The sequence below is a fragment of the Pristiophorus japonicus genome, chromosome 5 (assembly GCF_044704955.1).
Source record: "Pristiophorus japonicus isolate sPriJap1 chromosome 5, sPriJap1.hap1, whole genome shotgun sequence".
Lineage (NCBI taxonomy): Eukaryota > Metazoa > Chordata > Chondrichthyes > Pristiophoridae > Pristiophorus > Pristiophorus japonicus.
In genome coordinates, this window is record NC_091981.1 from 285,447,825 (window position 1) to 285,464,009 (window position 16,185).

General features: G+C 44.9%; 1 protein-coding gene across 1 annotated transcript in view; it reads left to right on the forward strand.

Annotated features, from left to right (window-relative positions):
* The window catches only part of LOC139264023 (pituitary adenylate cyclase-activating polypeptide type I receptor-like), a 157,638-nt gene that overhangs the window by 92,363 nt on the left and 49,090 nt on the right, over positions 1 to 16,185 (forward strand). The window contains exons 4-6 of the mRNA XM_070880126.1: positions 6,490 to 6,596; positions 15,534 to 15,631; positions 15,717 to 15,849. Of these exons, the coding sequence (XP_070736227.1) occupies positions 6,490 to 6,596; positions 15,534 to 15,631; positions 15,717 to 15,849 (338 nt within the window). The remainder of the gene's footprint in view (positions 1 to 6,489; positions 6,597 to 15,533; positions 15,632 to 15,716; positions 15,850 to 16,185) is intronic.

Here is a 16,185-nt window from a genome sequence, read left to right on the forward strand (position 1 = left end):
TGTTAAACATCAGCCACCACACGGGCTCGACAGAGCTCGGCCTTTATCCAGTGGCAAGGGTTAACCAGGACGACTGGAGACTAGTTCTGCTGCACAGACCCAGTGCGCACACACATCGCAGTGTGTGCTGGCCCGTGCTACCACTAGGCCCTCCCGGTGTTAAGCACATGGGGAAAGTAACGCTCGGCAATAAGTTTCCGAAAGATGCCCATCAGTTTCTAGTTTGTGCCAAAATGGACGATATCTGTGTGTTATCCGTCATTTCAGTGGTAAAATGGGTGTTAACTGGGCATTAAGCATGCAAAAAAAGTGAAGATTCTAGCCCTATATTACAGAGGGGTTTTAGGAAACGGATTTATCTCACTGGAAAACTATATTCTATTCATTCTTGTATTCAACGTACATAGAAACATTGGGCCCAAGTTTGCCCCTCCCCCCCCACCCCACCGCCCCCCACTTAAAACATGAGGTGTGCCAACTTTGCAGAAGAAAAACTGCGCCAGAAACTTACCTCGGTATTCTCCCCGCTGCTGGAATGTCGCAGGCCCTTGGCATTGCACAGCACAAACAATCGGAGCAGAGCCAGATCCTGGTGCTGAAAACAGTGCCGGGACCTCTGCACATGTGCACTAGAGTGTGCGCGCATGTGCAGCCACTCCTCACCCCCACAATCTCTGCAGGCTGTGTGGGAGGTGCCAGAAGCACACCGCCCCTTGCTCTGACCAAATGGACTCCCTTATCGGCTTTCCCTGCTACGTTCAACTCAAGCAAATCATATCAATGACTAAATGATTTCCCATCTCTCTCTCGCTGATCCAAAAGACTTTCAGTAGCTTATTAATGATTTAGGTTGCGGCTAGACGGCAGATTCCAATTTGGAATGAGCATTTGACAGAAAGTGCATGTCAGCTGTCAGACAGGCAGAGAGAAGACCTTTGTTATGTTGCGGACTGACCTCAGTCTGACTGTTGGTGAGATGCAGCGAGAGAGTTCCAGTACACACGTGCACTTCAGTGTATATTTAGAACTCCAGTTCCCCCGGCAACTCATTTTTAGTGTTAGGGAGGGTATGAGCAGAAACGCCCAATTAGTCTTATTTATTCCATGTTAAAACTGCCCGAAGCGCGCCAACCCTAGCCCTGGTCAAATGGGATTCCTCATCGGTGGCCAGCTGCTAGTGTCTTTCAGCAGTAAAGATTTGCTGAAGGTAACACAACAAGATTGGTTAGCCCAATCAATAGAGCGGGTGCAGGGCATTCTGAAAAGGGAGGGTGAACAGCCAGTTGTCGTGTATATAGGTATCAACGATATAGGAAAAAATGGGATGAGGTCCTACAAGACGAATTTAGGGAGCTGGGAGCTAAATTAAAAAGTAGGACCTCAAAAGTAGCACTTTCAGGATTGCTACCAGTGCCATGTACTAGTCAGAGTAGGAATCGCAGGATAGCTCAGATGAATACGTGGCTTGAGGAGTGGTGCACAAGGGAGGGATTCAAATTCCTGGGACCTTGGAACCGGTTCTGGGTGGGATGGGACCAGTACAAACCGGACGGTCTGTACCTGGGCAGGACCGGAGACAATGTCCGAGGGGGAGTGTTTGCCAGTGCTGTTGTGGAGGAGTTAAACTAACATGGCAGGGGGATGGGAACCTATGCAGGGAGACAGAGGGAAGTAGAATGGGGGCAAAAGATAGAAAGAAGAAAAGTAAAAGTGGAGGGCAGAGAAACCTAAGGCAAAAAGCAAAAAGGGCCACATTACACCAAAATTCTAAAAGGGCAAATTGTGTTCGAAAGACAAGCCTTAAGGCTCTGTGCCTCAATGCGAGAAGTATTCGGAATAAGGTGGGCGAATTAACTGCGCAGATAGCAGTTAACGGGTATGATGTAATTGGCATCACGGAGATATGGCTCCAGGGTCACCAAGGCTGGGAACTCAACATCCAGGGGTATTCAACATTTAGGAAGGATAGGCAGAAAGGAAATGGAGGCGGGGTGGCATTGCTGGTTAAAGAGGAAATTAATGCAATAGTAAGAAAGGACATTAGCTTGGATGATGTGGAATCGGTATGGGTGGAGCTACAGAATACCAAAGGGCAGAAAACGCTACTGGGAGTTGTGTACAGTACTAGTAAGGTTGGGGACAGCATCAAACAAGAAAGTAGGGATGCATGCAATAAAGGTACAGCAGTTATCATGCGTGACTTTAATCTATATATTGATTGGGCTAACCAAACTGGTAGCAATGCGGTGGAGGAGGATTTCCTGGAGTGTATTAGGGATGGTTTTCGAGACCAATATGTCAAGGAACCAACTAGGGAGCTCGCCATCCTGGACTGAGTGATGTGTAAGGAGAAGGGACTAATTGGCAATCTTATTGTGCGAGGCCCCTTGGGGAAGAGTGACCATAACATGGTAGAGTTCTTTATTAAGATGGAGAGTGACACGGTTAATTCGGAAACTAGGGTCCTGAACTTAAGGAAAGGTAACTTCGATGGTTTGAGGCGTGAATTGGCTACAATAGACTGGCAAATGATACTTAAAGGGTTGACAGTGGATAGGCAATGGCAGACATTTAAAGATCACATGGATGAACTTCAGCAATTGTACATCCCTGTCTGGAGTAAAAATAAAACGGGGAAGGTGGCTCAACCGTGGCAAACAAGGGAAATTAAGGATAGTGTAAAATCCAAGGAAGAGGCATATAAATTGGCCAGAAAAAGCAGCAAACCAGAGGACTTGGAGAAATTTAGAATTCAGTAGAGGAGGACAACGGGTTTAATTAAGAGGGGGAAAATAGAGTATGAGAAGAAGCTTGCCGGGAACATAAAAACTGACTGTAAAAGCGTCTATAGATAGGTGAAGAGAAAAAGATTAGTGAAGACAAACATAGGTCGCTTGCAGTCAGATTCAGGTGAATTTATAATGGGGAACAAAGAAATGGTAGACTAATTGAACAAATACTTTGGCTCTATCTTCACGAAGGAAGACACAAATAACCTTCTGGAAGTACGAGGGGACCGAGTCTGTAGTGAGAAGGAGGAACTGAAGGATATCCTCCTTATTAGGCAGGAAATTGTGTTAGGGAAATTGATGGGATTGAAGGCCGATAAATCCCCGGGGTCTGATAGTCTGCATCCCAGAGTACCTAAGGAAGTGGCCCTAGAAATAGTGGATGCATTGGTGATCATTTTCTAACAGTCTATCGACTCTGGTTCAGTTCCTATGTACTGGAGGGTAGCTAATGTAACACCACTTTTTAAAAAGGGAGGGAGAGAGAAAATGGGTAATTAGAGATCGGTTAGCCTGACATCAGTAGTGGGGAAAATGTTGGAATCAATTATTAAAGATGAAATAGCAGCGCATTTGGAAAGCAATGACAGGATCGGTCCAAGTCAGCATGGATTTATGAAGGGAAAATCATGTTTGACAAATCTTCTGGAATTTTTTGAGGATGTAACTAGTAGAGTGGACAAGGAGATCCAGTGGATGTGGTGTATTTGGACTTTCAAAAGGCTTTTAACACAGTCCCACACAAGAGATTGGTGTGCAAACCAAAGCACATGGTATTGGGGGTAATATACTAACGTGGATAGAGAACTGGTTGGCAGACAGAACACAGAGAGTCGGGATAAACGGGTCCTTTTCAGAATGGCAGACAGTGACTAGTGGGGTGCCGCAGGGCTCAGTGCTAGGACCCCAGCTCTTTACAATATACATCAATGATTTGGATGAAGGAATTGAGTGTAATATCTCCAAGTTTGCAGATGACACTGAACTGGGTGGCGGTGTGAGCTGTGAGGGGGACGCTAGGAGGCTGCAGGGTGACTTGAGCAGGTTAGGTGAGTGGGAGATGCAGTATAATGTGAATAAATGTGAGGTTATTAACCTTGGGGCAAAAACGCAACAAATATTATCTGAATGGAGGCAGATTAGGAAAAGGGGTGGTGCAACGAAACCTGGGTGCCATGGTTCATTGAAAGTTGGCATACAGGTACAGCAGGCAGTGAAGAAGGCAAATGGGTATGTTGGCCTTCATAGCTGGGGGATTTGAGTATCGGAGCAGGGAGGTCTTATTGCAGTTGTACAGGGCCTTGGTGAGGCCTCACCTGGAATATTGTGTACAGTTTCGGTCTCCTAATCTGAGGAAGGATGTTCTTGCTATTGAGCGAGTGCAGCGAAGGCTCACCAGACTGATTCCCGGGATGGCTGGACTGACATATGAGGAGAGACTGGATCAACTGGGTCTTTATACATTGGAGTTTAGAAAGATGAGAGGGGATCTCACAGAAACATATGAGATTCTTACAGGACGGGACGGGACGGGACAGGTTAGATGCAGGTAGAATGTTCCCGATGTTGGGGAAGTCCAGAACCAGGTGACACAGTCTTAGGATAAGGGGTAGGCCATTTAGGACTGAGATGAGGAAAAACTTCTTCACTCAGAGAGTTGTTAACCTGTGGAATTCCCTGCCGCAGAGAGTTGTTGATGCCAGTTCATTCGATATATTCAAGAGGGAGTTAGATGTGGCCCTAATGGCTAAGGGGATCAAGGGGTATGGAGAGAAAGCAGGAAAGGGGTTCTGAAGGAATGATCAGCATGATCTTATTGAATGGTGGTGCAGGCTCGAAGGGCCGAATGCCCTACTCCTGCACCTATTTTCTATGTTTCTTTGCTCCTATGTAGGACTTCTATTTTTTATTTGTTTATTTATTTATTAATTGATTGATTATGTGGTCCTAAATTCTAGTTTAATTTACATTTAAGTTTACTCTTTATCTGCTTTCAAAAGGAATTCTATAAAATAGTTTGGCTGAAACTCTTATTTACAGGGCTTGCTATAATGTTTTTTGCTAGTTTACCAATCCATTTTTAATCTCGTTGTTTAGTGCTTTGTATGTATTGGTGGTAGGTGCAGGTCCTCTCAGCTTTCTTGTATTTTTTATTTGTTATTGAATGCTTATTTTTCTGCTTTGTTTAGTGCTTGGTGTTTTAAATGTACTTATGCTTCTTTAATGTTGTTGTGAAGGTATTTAGTGCTTTGCAAGGTCCTCTCACTTCCCTCCCCCTGCTCCAGCTCTGGCTACCTGCGCTGATTTCTTAGCTCACCGCAAGGTTTTTCTGTGCAGACACAAGTGGCCACATACGCTGTCCTAAGTTAGTTTGGAGTAACTTTTAGCTATCTAAACTTGCTTAAATGGCCAAAACTGGCTTGGTGGCTGGTAACGCCCCCTTTTGAAGAAAAAAACAAAACGAAATAAAACCTAACTAACTCATTTACACTGGAGCAAATTAAAGCAAATTTAAGATACTCCAAAAAAAACTGGTTGCTCCAAAAAAAACGGAGCAACTCCTGGGGAAACTTGGGCCCATATAGGAACTAGGGTTGGGCATTCAGTCCCTGGAGCCTGTTCCACCATTCTATTATATCATGGCTGATCTGTATCCTAACACCATTGACCTGTCTTTGTTATCTAAAATAAACCTTGCCTGAAACAGTGTGCTTTTCAGTTTCCCTCTAAGACAGTAAAATGCACATGACGTGTGCAAGATCATATTGTCCACTACTCGAAACAAAGAGGATCCAAGTCAAAGTCTCGTTGAAGTAGGTATTGGGCATCAGAGGTGCACGAAATTGTAATGCAAATGGGGGCCGGAATTGCCCCTTCCTCCGGGAGGTGCTAATGGGGGCGGACAGCAGAGGCGCATCAGGCGAAATTGCCCCTGAGGTTTTGGTTAGCACCCGGGCCCGGCGCACAGCAGATGATGACGTCATCGCTGTGCGCGCCGACCCCTTTGCGGCCCATGGGGCGAAATTGCGAGGTTGGAGCAGGCTGATGACAGCACCAGCTTCAGGGGGTGCGGGGCGGTGGGGGGGGGGAGGGGGGGTCGAGTTGACATCCTCCCCGGGGGGCGTCCCTTAAATGGGGAGGCAGTGTGCGCCCCGGGGCCGCCATTTTATTACGCACCGAGCAGGCCGCCATCATGCAGCCTGGCACCTCCCTTTTGGGTGCCGTGCCGTTGGCCTGATCGAGTGCTTCCCCTGTTGGCATAGTGATGGCCACCAAAGGCCATGCAGAGTGCTCAGCGGCCCTCCCCTTTCAACTGAAGGGGTGGGGCATTGTAGCGCGTCAGTGCTGGGCGGAGATTCCACGGAGCGCTGACCACTTTAATGCCGCACTGAAGTGCCCGAGACAGCATTTGAGAGGTGCAAAGCCCAATTGCACCGGCCCAGGCGGTAAAAGTCCCGGGCCCGGAAGGTTACCGCCCCCGAAACGGGCCGCGGGGCAATTTCGGGCCTATTCCGGCCAGCTCACATTCTCTTTTCCCCCAAAAACAAAGGCAAGCTTCTTGAATCTTTTCATAGTACAAATTTCTGATACCACCAAATCATCTTTGTTCTGTATCATTCTACCCTCCCCCCCACCTCCCAAGGCCAATTTCAACCTCAGTGTTGTTGTATACACAGTTGTTTTTCATTGTGTCTTTCAGGGCTTCTATACCGAAACTGTACAGAGCAAGGATGGAGTAATTTCACGCCAGCCTTCCGAGTGGCTTGTGAATTTGAGAACAATTCTCAAGGAACTGATGTCTCTACGGTGTGTGGGTTAATGCATATTGTTCAAGAAACCACAGCCTTTATTACACAACGATAGTTAGTGACATCTATGCAACAACATTTAAAGATCAGGAATCTGAACATTTAGAATCGGTTCAGAAATGTCAGCTCAGAACTGTCGATTAGTCCCCTGGAGCAGGTATTCGCTGCACGCTGGATCTCTCCAATCCCAATTTCCTGCTCAATGCTCTAATCCCATTTCCCAGCACTAATTCAATTTCCAAGCATTAATCCCATTTCCCTGCTCCACTCAAATCCCATTTCCTGCTCCACTCTGATCCCATTTCCCTACTCCACTCAAATCCCATTTCCTGCTCCACTCTGATCCCATTTCCCTACTCCACTAAAATCCCATTTCCTGTTCCACACTAATCCCATTTCCCTGTTCCACTCTAACCCTATTTACCACTCTTTTCCAGTGCACTTTAATATATTAACTCAAGTGTTATTCTAACTCGTTTTTGAAGTCCATGGTTGACTTGGCTTCATTGGCCATTTGTGGTCACACAGTCTAATAATCCTTTGCGTGAATGCTGCCATTCCATCTCACTTTTTTATGCTTTTAGTGCTGGGGTGAAATTTGTACCAATTTGCTACCAATTCACTGACCAGTGGAAATAACCCTCCACTATTTATTTTTTCAGTGTCTTTAATAATCTTAAGCATATAGAAACATAGAAACATAGAGAATAGGTGCAGGAGTAAGCCATTCGGCCCTTCAAGCCTGCACCACCATTCAATAAGATCTTGGCTGATCATTCCCTCAGTACCCCTTTCCTGCTTTCTCTCCATACCCCTTGATCCCTTTAGCCGTAAGGGCCATATCTAACTCCCTCTTGAATATATCCAATGAACTGGCATCAACAATTCTCTGCGGTAGGGAATTCCACAGGTTAACAACTCTCTGAGAGAAGAAGTTTCTCTTCATCTCAGTCCTAAATGGCTTACCCCTTAACCTTAGACTGTGTCCCCTGGTTCTGGACTTCCCCAACATCGGGAACATTCTTCCAGCATCTAACCTGTCCAGTCATGTCAGAATTTAATATGTTTCTATGAGATCCCCTCTCATCCTTCTAAATCCCAGTGAATACAGACCCAGTCGATCCTGTCTCTCCTCATATGTCAGTCCCGCCATCCCAGGAATCAGTCTGGTGAACCTTCGCTGCACTCCCTCAATAGCAAGAGCGTCCTTCCTCAGATTAGGAGACCAAAACTGAACACAATATTCCAGATGAGGCCTCACCAAGGCCCTGTACAACTGCAGTAAGACTTCCCTGCTCCTATACTCAAATTCCCTAGCTATGACGGCCAACATACCAATTGCCTTCTTCACCGCCTGCTGTACCTGCATGCCAACTTTCAATGACTGATGTACCATGACACCCAGGTCTCGTTGCAACTCCCCTTTTCCCCACTACTGATGTCAGGCTAACCGGTCTATAATTACCCGTTTTCTCTCTCCCTCCTTTTTTTAAAAGTGGGGTTACATTAGCTACCCTCCAGTCCATAGCAACTGATCCAGAGTTGATAGATTGTTGGAAAATGATCACCAATGCATCCACTATTTCTAGGGCCACTTCCTTAAGTATTCTGGAATGCAGACTATCAGGCCCCGGGGATTTATCACCCTTCAATCCCATCAATTTCCCTAACACAATTTCATGCCGAATAAGGATTTCCTTCAGTTCCTCCTTTTCACTAGACCCTCGGTCCCCTAGTACTTCCGGATGTTTATTTGTGTCTACCTTTGTATTTGTTCAATTGGTCTGCCATTTCTTTGTTCCCCATTATAAATTCTGACTGCAAGGGACCTACATTTGTCTTCACTAATCTTTTTCTCTTCACATATCTATAGAAGCTTTTGCAGTCAGTTTTTATGTTCCCAGCAAGCTTGCTCCCATATTCTATTTTCCCCCTCCTAATTAAACCTTTTGTCGTCCTCTGCTGAATTCTAAATTTCTCCCAGTCCTCAGGTTTGCTGCTTTTTCTGGCCAAGTTATATGTCTCTTCCTTCGATCTAACACTATCCTTAATTTCCCTTGTTCGCCACGGTTGAGCCACTTTATTTTTACTCCAGACAGAGATGTGCAATTGTTGAAGTTCATCCATGTGATCTTTAAATGTTTGCTATTACCTATCCGCCATCAACCCTTTAAGTATTATTTGCCAATCTATTCTAGCCAATTCACGTCTCATACCATCAAAGTTACCTTTCCTTAAGTTCAGGACCCTAGTCTCTGAATTAACTGTGTCACTGTGCATCTTAATAAAGAATTCTACCATATTATGGTCACTCTTCCCCAAGGGGCCTCGCACAACAAGATTGCTAATTAGTCCTTTCTCATTATACATCACCCAGTCGAGGATGGCCAGCCCTCTAGTTGGTTCCTCGACATATTGGTCTAGAAAACCAGCCCAATACACTCCAGGAAATCCTCCTCCACTGTATTGCTACCAGTTTCGTTAGCCCAATCAAGATGTAGATTAAAGTCACCCATCATAACTGCTGTACCCTTATTGCACGCATCCCTAATTTCTTGTTTGATACTGTCCCCAAATTCACTACTGCTGTTTGGTGGTCTCACTCCCACTAACGTTTTCTGCCCTTTGGTATTCCGCAGATCCACCCATACAGATTCCACATCATCCAAGCTAATGTCCTTCCTCACTATTGCGCTAATTTCCTCTTTAACCAGTAACGTTAGCCCACCTCCTTTTCCTTTCTGTCTATCCTTCCTGAATGTTGAATACCCGTGGATGTTGAGTTCCCAGCCTTGGTCACCCTGGAGCCATGTCTCCGTGATGCCAATTATATCATTTTTATTAATTTCTGCCTGTGCAGTTAATTCATCCACCTTATTACGAATACTCCTCGCATTGAGGCACAGAGCCTTCAGGCTTGTCTTTTTATCACACTTTTCCCCTTTAGAATTTTGCTGTAATATGGCCCTTTTTGATTTTTGCCTCTTATCTCCACTTTTACTTTTCTTCTTTCTATCTTTTGCTTCTGCCCCCATTCTATTTCGCTCTGTCTCCCTACATAGGTTCCCACCCCCAATATTAGTTTAACACCTCCCCAACAGCACTAGCAAACACTCCCCCGAGGACATTGATTCCAGTCCTGCCCAGGTGCAGACCATCCGGTTTGTACTGGTCCCACCTCCCTCAGAACCGGTTCCAATGTCCCAGGAATTTGAATCCCTCCCTTCTGCGCCACTCTTCAAGCCACGTATTCATCTGAGCTATCCTGCGATTCTTGCTATGACTAGCACATGGCACTGGTAGCAATCCTGAGATTACTACCTTTGAGGTCCTACTTTTTAATTTAACTCCTAGCTCCCTAAATTCAGTTTGTAGGACCTCATCCCGTTTTTTACCTATATCGTTGGTACATATGTGCACCACGACAACTGGCTGTTCACACTCCCCCTTCAAAATGTCCTGCAGCCGCTCCGAGATATCCTTGACCCTTGCACCAGGGAGGCAACATACCATCCTGGAGTGTCGATTGCGACCGCAGAAACATCTATCTAGTCCCCTTTCACTAGAATCCCCTACCACAATAGCTCTCCCACTCTTTTTCCTGCCCTCTATTCAATCTTTCTCTGCTCCAGTAACTAAAGTATTAACCATAATTTTCAGCCATTATGGGTGTATACGAGAAGCTAATGTCCTTCCTCACTATAGCGTTAATTTCCTCTTTAACCAGTAACGCTAGCCCACTGGTTAAAAACGTTAGTGGGAGTTGTGTGCAGACCTCCAAACAGTAGTAGTGATGTTGGGGAGGGCATCAAACAGGAAATTAGGGGTGCATGCAATAAAGGTGCAGCAGTTATAATGGGTGACTTTAATATGCACATAGATTGGGCTAACCAAACTGGAAGCAATATGGTGGAGGAGGATTTCCTGGAGTGCATAAGGGATGGTTTTTTTAGACCAATATGTCAAGGAACCAACTAGGGGGGAGGTCATCTTAGACTGGGTGTTGTGTAATGAGAGAGGATTAATTAGCAATCTCGTTGTGAGAGGCCCCTTGGGGAAGAGTGATCATAATATGGTGGAATTCTGCATTAGGGTGGAGAATGAAACAGTTCATTCAGAGACCATGATCCAGAACTTAAAGAAGGGTAACTTTGAAGGTATGAGGTGTGAATTGGCTAGGATAGATTGGCGAATGATACTTAAGGGGTTGACTGTGGATGGGCAATGGCAGACATTTAGAGACCGCATGGATGAACTACAACAATTGTACATTCCTGTCTGGCGTAAAATAAAAAAGGGAAGGTGGCTCAACCGTGGCTATCAAGGGAAATCAGGGATAGTATTAAAGCCAAGGAAGTGACATACAAATTGGCCAGAAATAGCAGCGAACCCGGGGACTGGGAGAAATTTAGAACTCAGCAGAGGAGGACAAAGGGTTTGATTAGGGCAGGGAAAATGGAGTACGAGAAGAAGCTTGCAGGGAACATTAAGACGGATTGCAAAAGTTTCTACAGATATGTAAAGAGAAAAAGGTTAGTAAAGACAAACGTAGGTCCCCTGCAGTCAGAATCAGGGGAAGTCATAACGGGGAACAAAGAAATGGCAGACCAATTGAACAAGTACTTTGGTTCGGTATTCACTAAGGAGGACACAAACAACCTTCCGGATATAAAAGGGGTCAGAGGGTCTAGTAAGGAGGAGGAACTGAGGGAAATCCTTATTAGTCGGGAAATTGTGTTGGGGAAATTGATGGCATTGAATGCCGTTAAATCCCCAGGGCCTGATGGACTGCATCCCAGAGTACTTAAGAAGGTGGCCTTGGAAATAGCAGATGCATTGACAGTCATTTTCCAACATTCCATTGACTCTGGATCAGTTCCTATCGAGTGGAGGGTAGCCAATGTAACCCCACTTTTTAAAAAAGGAGGGAGAGAGAAAACAGGGAATTATAGACCGGTCAGCCTGACCTCAGTAGTGGGTAAAATGATGGAATCAATTATTAAGGATGACATAGCAGCGCATTTGGAAAGAGGTGACATGATAGGTCCAAGTCAGCATGGATTTGTGAAAGGGAAATCATGCTTGACAAATCTTCTGGAATTTTTTGAGGATGTTTCCAGTAGAGTGGACAAGGGAGAACCAGTTGATGTGGTATATTTGGACTTTCAGAAGGCTTTCGACAAGGTCCCACACAAGAGATTAATGTGCAAAGTTAAAGCACATGGGATTGGGGGTAGTGTGCTGACATGGATTGAGAACTGGTTGTCAGACAGGAAGCAAAGAGTAGGAGTAATGGGGACTTTTCAGAATGGCAGGCAGTGACTAGTGGGGTACCGCAAGGTTCTGTGCTGGGGCCCCAGCTGTTTACACTGTACATTAATGATTTAGACGAGGGGATTAAATGTAGTATCTCCAAATTTGCGGATGACACTAAGTTGGGTGGCAGTGTGAGCTGCGAGGAGGATGCTATGTGGCTGCAGAGTGACTTGGATAGGTTAGGTGAGTGGGCAAATGCATGGCAGATGAAGTATAATATGGATAAATGTGAGGTTATCCACTTTGGTGGTAAAACCAGAGAGACAGACTATTATCTGAATGGTGACAGGTTAGGAAAAGGGGAGGTGCAACGAGACCTGGGTGTCATGGTACATCAGTCATTGAAGGTTGGCATGCAGGTACAGCAGGCGGTTAAGAAAGCAAATGGCATGTTGGCCTTCATAGCGAGGGGATTTGAGTACAGGGGCAGGTAGGTGTTACTACAGTTGTACAGGGCCTTGGTGAGGTCACACCTGGAGTATTGTGTACAGTTTTGATCTCCTAACTTGAGGAAGGACATTCTTGCTATTGAGGGAGTGCAACGAAGGTTCACCAGACTAATTCCCGGGATGGCGGGACTGACCTATCAAGAAAGACTGGATCAACTGGGCTTGTATTCACTGGAGTTCAGAAGAATGAGAGGGGACCTCATAGAAACGTTTAAAATTCTGATGGGTTTAGACAGGTTAGATGCAGGAAGAATGTTCCCAATGTTGGGGAAGTCCAGAGCCAGGGGTCACAGTCTAAGGATAAGGGGTAAGCCATTTAGGACCGAGATGAAGAGAAACTTCTTAACTCAGAGAGTGGTAAACCTGTGGAATTCTCTACCACAGGAAGTTGTTGAGGACAATTCACTAAATATATTCAAAAAGGAGTTTGATGTAGTCCTTACTACTAGGGGGATCAAGGGGACTGGCGAGAAAGCAGGAATGGGGTACTGAAGTTGCATGTTCAACCATGAACTCATTGAATGGCGGTGCAGCTAGAAGGGCCGAATGGCCGACTCCTGCACCTATTTTCTATGTTTCTATGTTTCTATGCGTATGTGCCCATAAGGGCCGTGCAAGCTCTAGGTTTTCATAGCAGAAACTCGGAACTTGCAATCTGTTAAGAATTTTGTTGACAAATACATCGCATCCCAGGGCTGTTTGCCCAACTTCTGTCCAGTAAATGCCCGTGACATTCTTACACCTGGTAAAAATAGGCATAAGGCCTTCTTAAATGTCCAATCATTTAAACATTAAAAAACCTGTGAAATAAGGTAAGTTTCTTTTTCGCCACTTTGAAACATTAAATTTTTTTTTTAATTACATTTTCGTTTTAAATATTTAATTAAATGGCATTTTAATTAATTTTAAATATCCAATGGTTTTTTAAAATGTATTTGATGTGTAGATGTATTTTTTGTGGTACCTGCACTCCCATTCATGCTTGTGGGGTTTCAGTACATACAGAATGACTATCAGCATGAATGGAGATTCCCTTTTATTGGTTGGGCCAGCTCATGTGATCCCAGAGGTGCTTGGAAACACGTGCGCCCCTGGGATACGTGGACCTCCACCCGGAGAGGACCAACAGCGGAAAGCCTCTGACCGCAACCTCAGGGCATTTGAGTTTCTCATCATAACTATATCACCTTGTCCCCGGTATTAATTCAGTGAATTTACATAGTGTATTTTCTATATACCATTGGTGGCATAATGTTCGTGTGCAGGTGCATTTGTGATTGTGCACATATGGGTCTGTGTGTGTACACGTGTTTGTGTATGTGCACGCACCCACATGTTTACATCCGGATTTGTGTGTATGTGCATGCGCATGTGTCTATCTGTGTTTGTGTGTGCGTGTGCATGCACACATGTGTGTATTTGTGTACATGTGTGTTGGAGTGGAAGGAAAACTTCTCTTCCTCGAGATGGACTCACTGATATAAGGAGTTGACACCCGCCCTCTTGTATAGCGACCACGGAATCACTCAAACGAAAACTTCGATTCAACTGGTTTTATTCAAGCATGCTCGGGAAAGTTCCGATGAACACTTCTCCGATCAGAGGTTTTACAATTACAATTACACAGTTTTTCGAGGTGTGCGACCTTCCTACAAAACCATCGATTGGTCTACTGCTATCAACGAAGTTACATTGATTTGTTGACTCTTATCAGACTAGCTCGGAGTGGCTCTTCCCCACCTGTCCATCTCCCATCACATGTCACCCTTCTGGAATGTGTTATTCAATGGTGTCAACTTTGCCTCAGTTGCTCATGACGTGTCGATTAACTTTGTTTTCCAGAGTGGTGCCTCCTTATCATTCTCCCAAGAACTCTAGTCAACACTACCAGTCAATACCATCCTGTTCCATGCTGCTATAATCTATGTCGCAAACATTTTACTGTCCTTGTTCTGTACCTCCCCTTGAGAAGAATGAAAAAATAGAGGGTAACTCTTCAACTTGCCGACCAACTGTAAAATTGGCAATGCGGATCGAGTTTGAAAACTGGCTGGTTTCTATAATGGTCGGTTGAACCCACCAGTTCTGTTCCCGGGCGCCAAGTTGGAAATGAGTCTGTACTAAGGTTAATACAATGGATGGTTCATTAACCATAAAGCTTTGCTTCCCCTTCTTAAAACCCATTCAAGCAAGTGTATAAGCGTGCTTTACATACATAAGCGACTTTTACATACAATCTGGACCATATGTCAGATCAATTCACTACCTTCAGTATCCTTTTTAGTGACTATCTGTCTGTCTGTCTCCCACTTTGGTGACACTATTTTATCCCCTTACATAGTTAGATGATGCTAGATAATGGTTAGAGTGGCATATTTGGATCTTAAGAGGAGCAAACGATGGAGAAAATTCAGTTCCAGTTCTTTATCGTCACCCAGTTGGACAGTGTATGTGTGCAGATGTCGAGTAAGGACAGAATTAGGCTCGAGGACCACGATGGCTGCCACAGTCAGATAGCTTACCAGTACTCACAAAGGATAGTGGAAATCTGGAACTCTCCCCCTCCCCCCCCCCACCACCCACCAAAAAACTGTTAAGGCTGGGGTTCAATTGACAATTTCTAAACTGAGATTGCTAGGTTTTTGTCCGGAAAGGGTATTAAGGGTTAGGGAACTAAGGTGGGTAGATGAAGTTGAGATACAGATCAGCCATGATCTAATTGAATAGTGGAACAGGCTCAAGAGGCTGAATAGCCTCCACCTGTTCCTATCTTCATAGAAACATAGAAAATAGAAACATAGAAAATAGGTGCAGAAGTAGGCCATTCGGAGCGGGCAGGTAAGTGGAGCTGAGTCCACGGCCAGATCAGCCATGATCGTTTTGAATGGCGGAGCAGGCTCGAGGGGCTAGATGGCCTACTCCTGTTCCTAATTCTTATGTTCTTATGTTCTTATGAGCCTGCACCACCATTCAATGAGTTCATGGCTGAACATGCAACTTCAGTACCCCATTCCTGCTTTCTCGCCATACCCCTTGATCCCCCTAGTAGTTCAATGTAATTTTCAGTTAAAAGTGTGAACTTGTGCTTAACTCCTGCAACATGCTGCGCGTTTAGTTGCCGCAATTAATGTGTGCTCCTTTTAAAACCATCTTTTTATTTGTTAAATCAGAAATCCTATTATTTGGCTATTAAGCAAGTGTACACAGTGGGTTATGTGACATCCCTGATCGCCCTGGTAACTGCTATCATAATCTTTACAGCCTTCAGGTATGAGATTTGATGGATTTAAGATTTACTCAGTCGCTTGTTCAATACCTTGTTCGCTTGACTAATTATTTGTCGTTCCACCCAGGAAATTCCACTGTACTCGGAATTACATCCACATGAACCTCTTTGTGTCCTTCATCCTCCGCGCCACTTCAGTCTTCACCAAAGACGCCATTTTATATTCGGACGCATCTGCAAACCACTGCTTCATGTCAACGGTAGGACATCCTTGAGGACCTTTTAGACGTCAATTAATTTTCCGCTCATCGGATGAAATGTTAAAACCAAGGCCCTTTCAGGTGGACACAAAACATCCCTCGACCACTATTGGAAGAAGACCCGGGGCATGTTCTGTGCGAGCCCCTGGCCTGTATGTTTAATAGCTCACTGCACTCTGGAATGGTTCCTACAGATTGGAAGGGGGCTAATGTAGTCTCCATTTCTAAAAAAGGTGACAAGGCAGACCCTGGTAACGATAGGTCCATTGGTTTAACATCAGTAATAGGTAAGATGTTTAAAGAATCATAAGGGATTCTTCGATAGGGAGGGACATA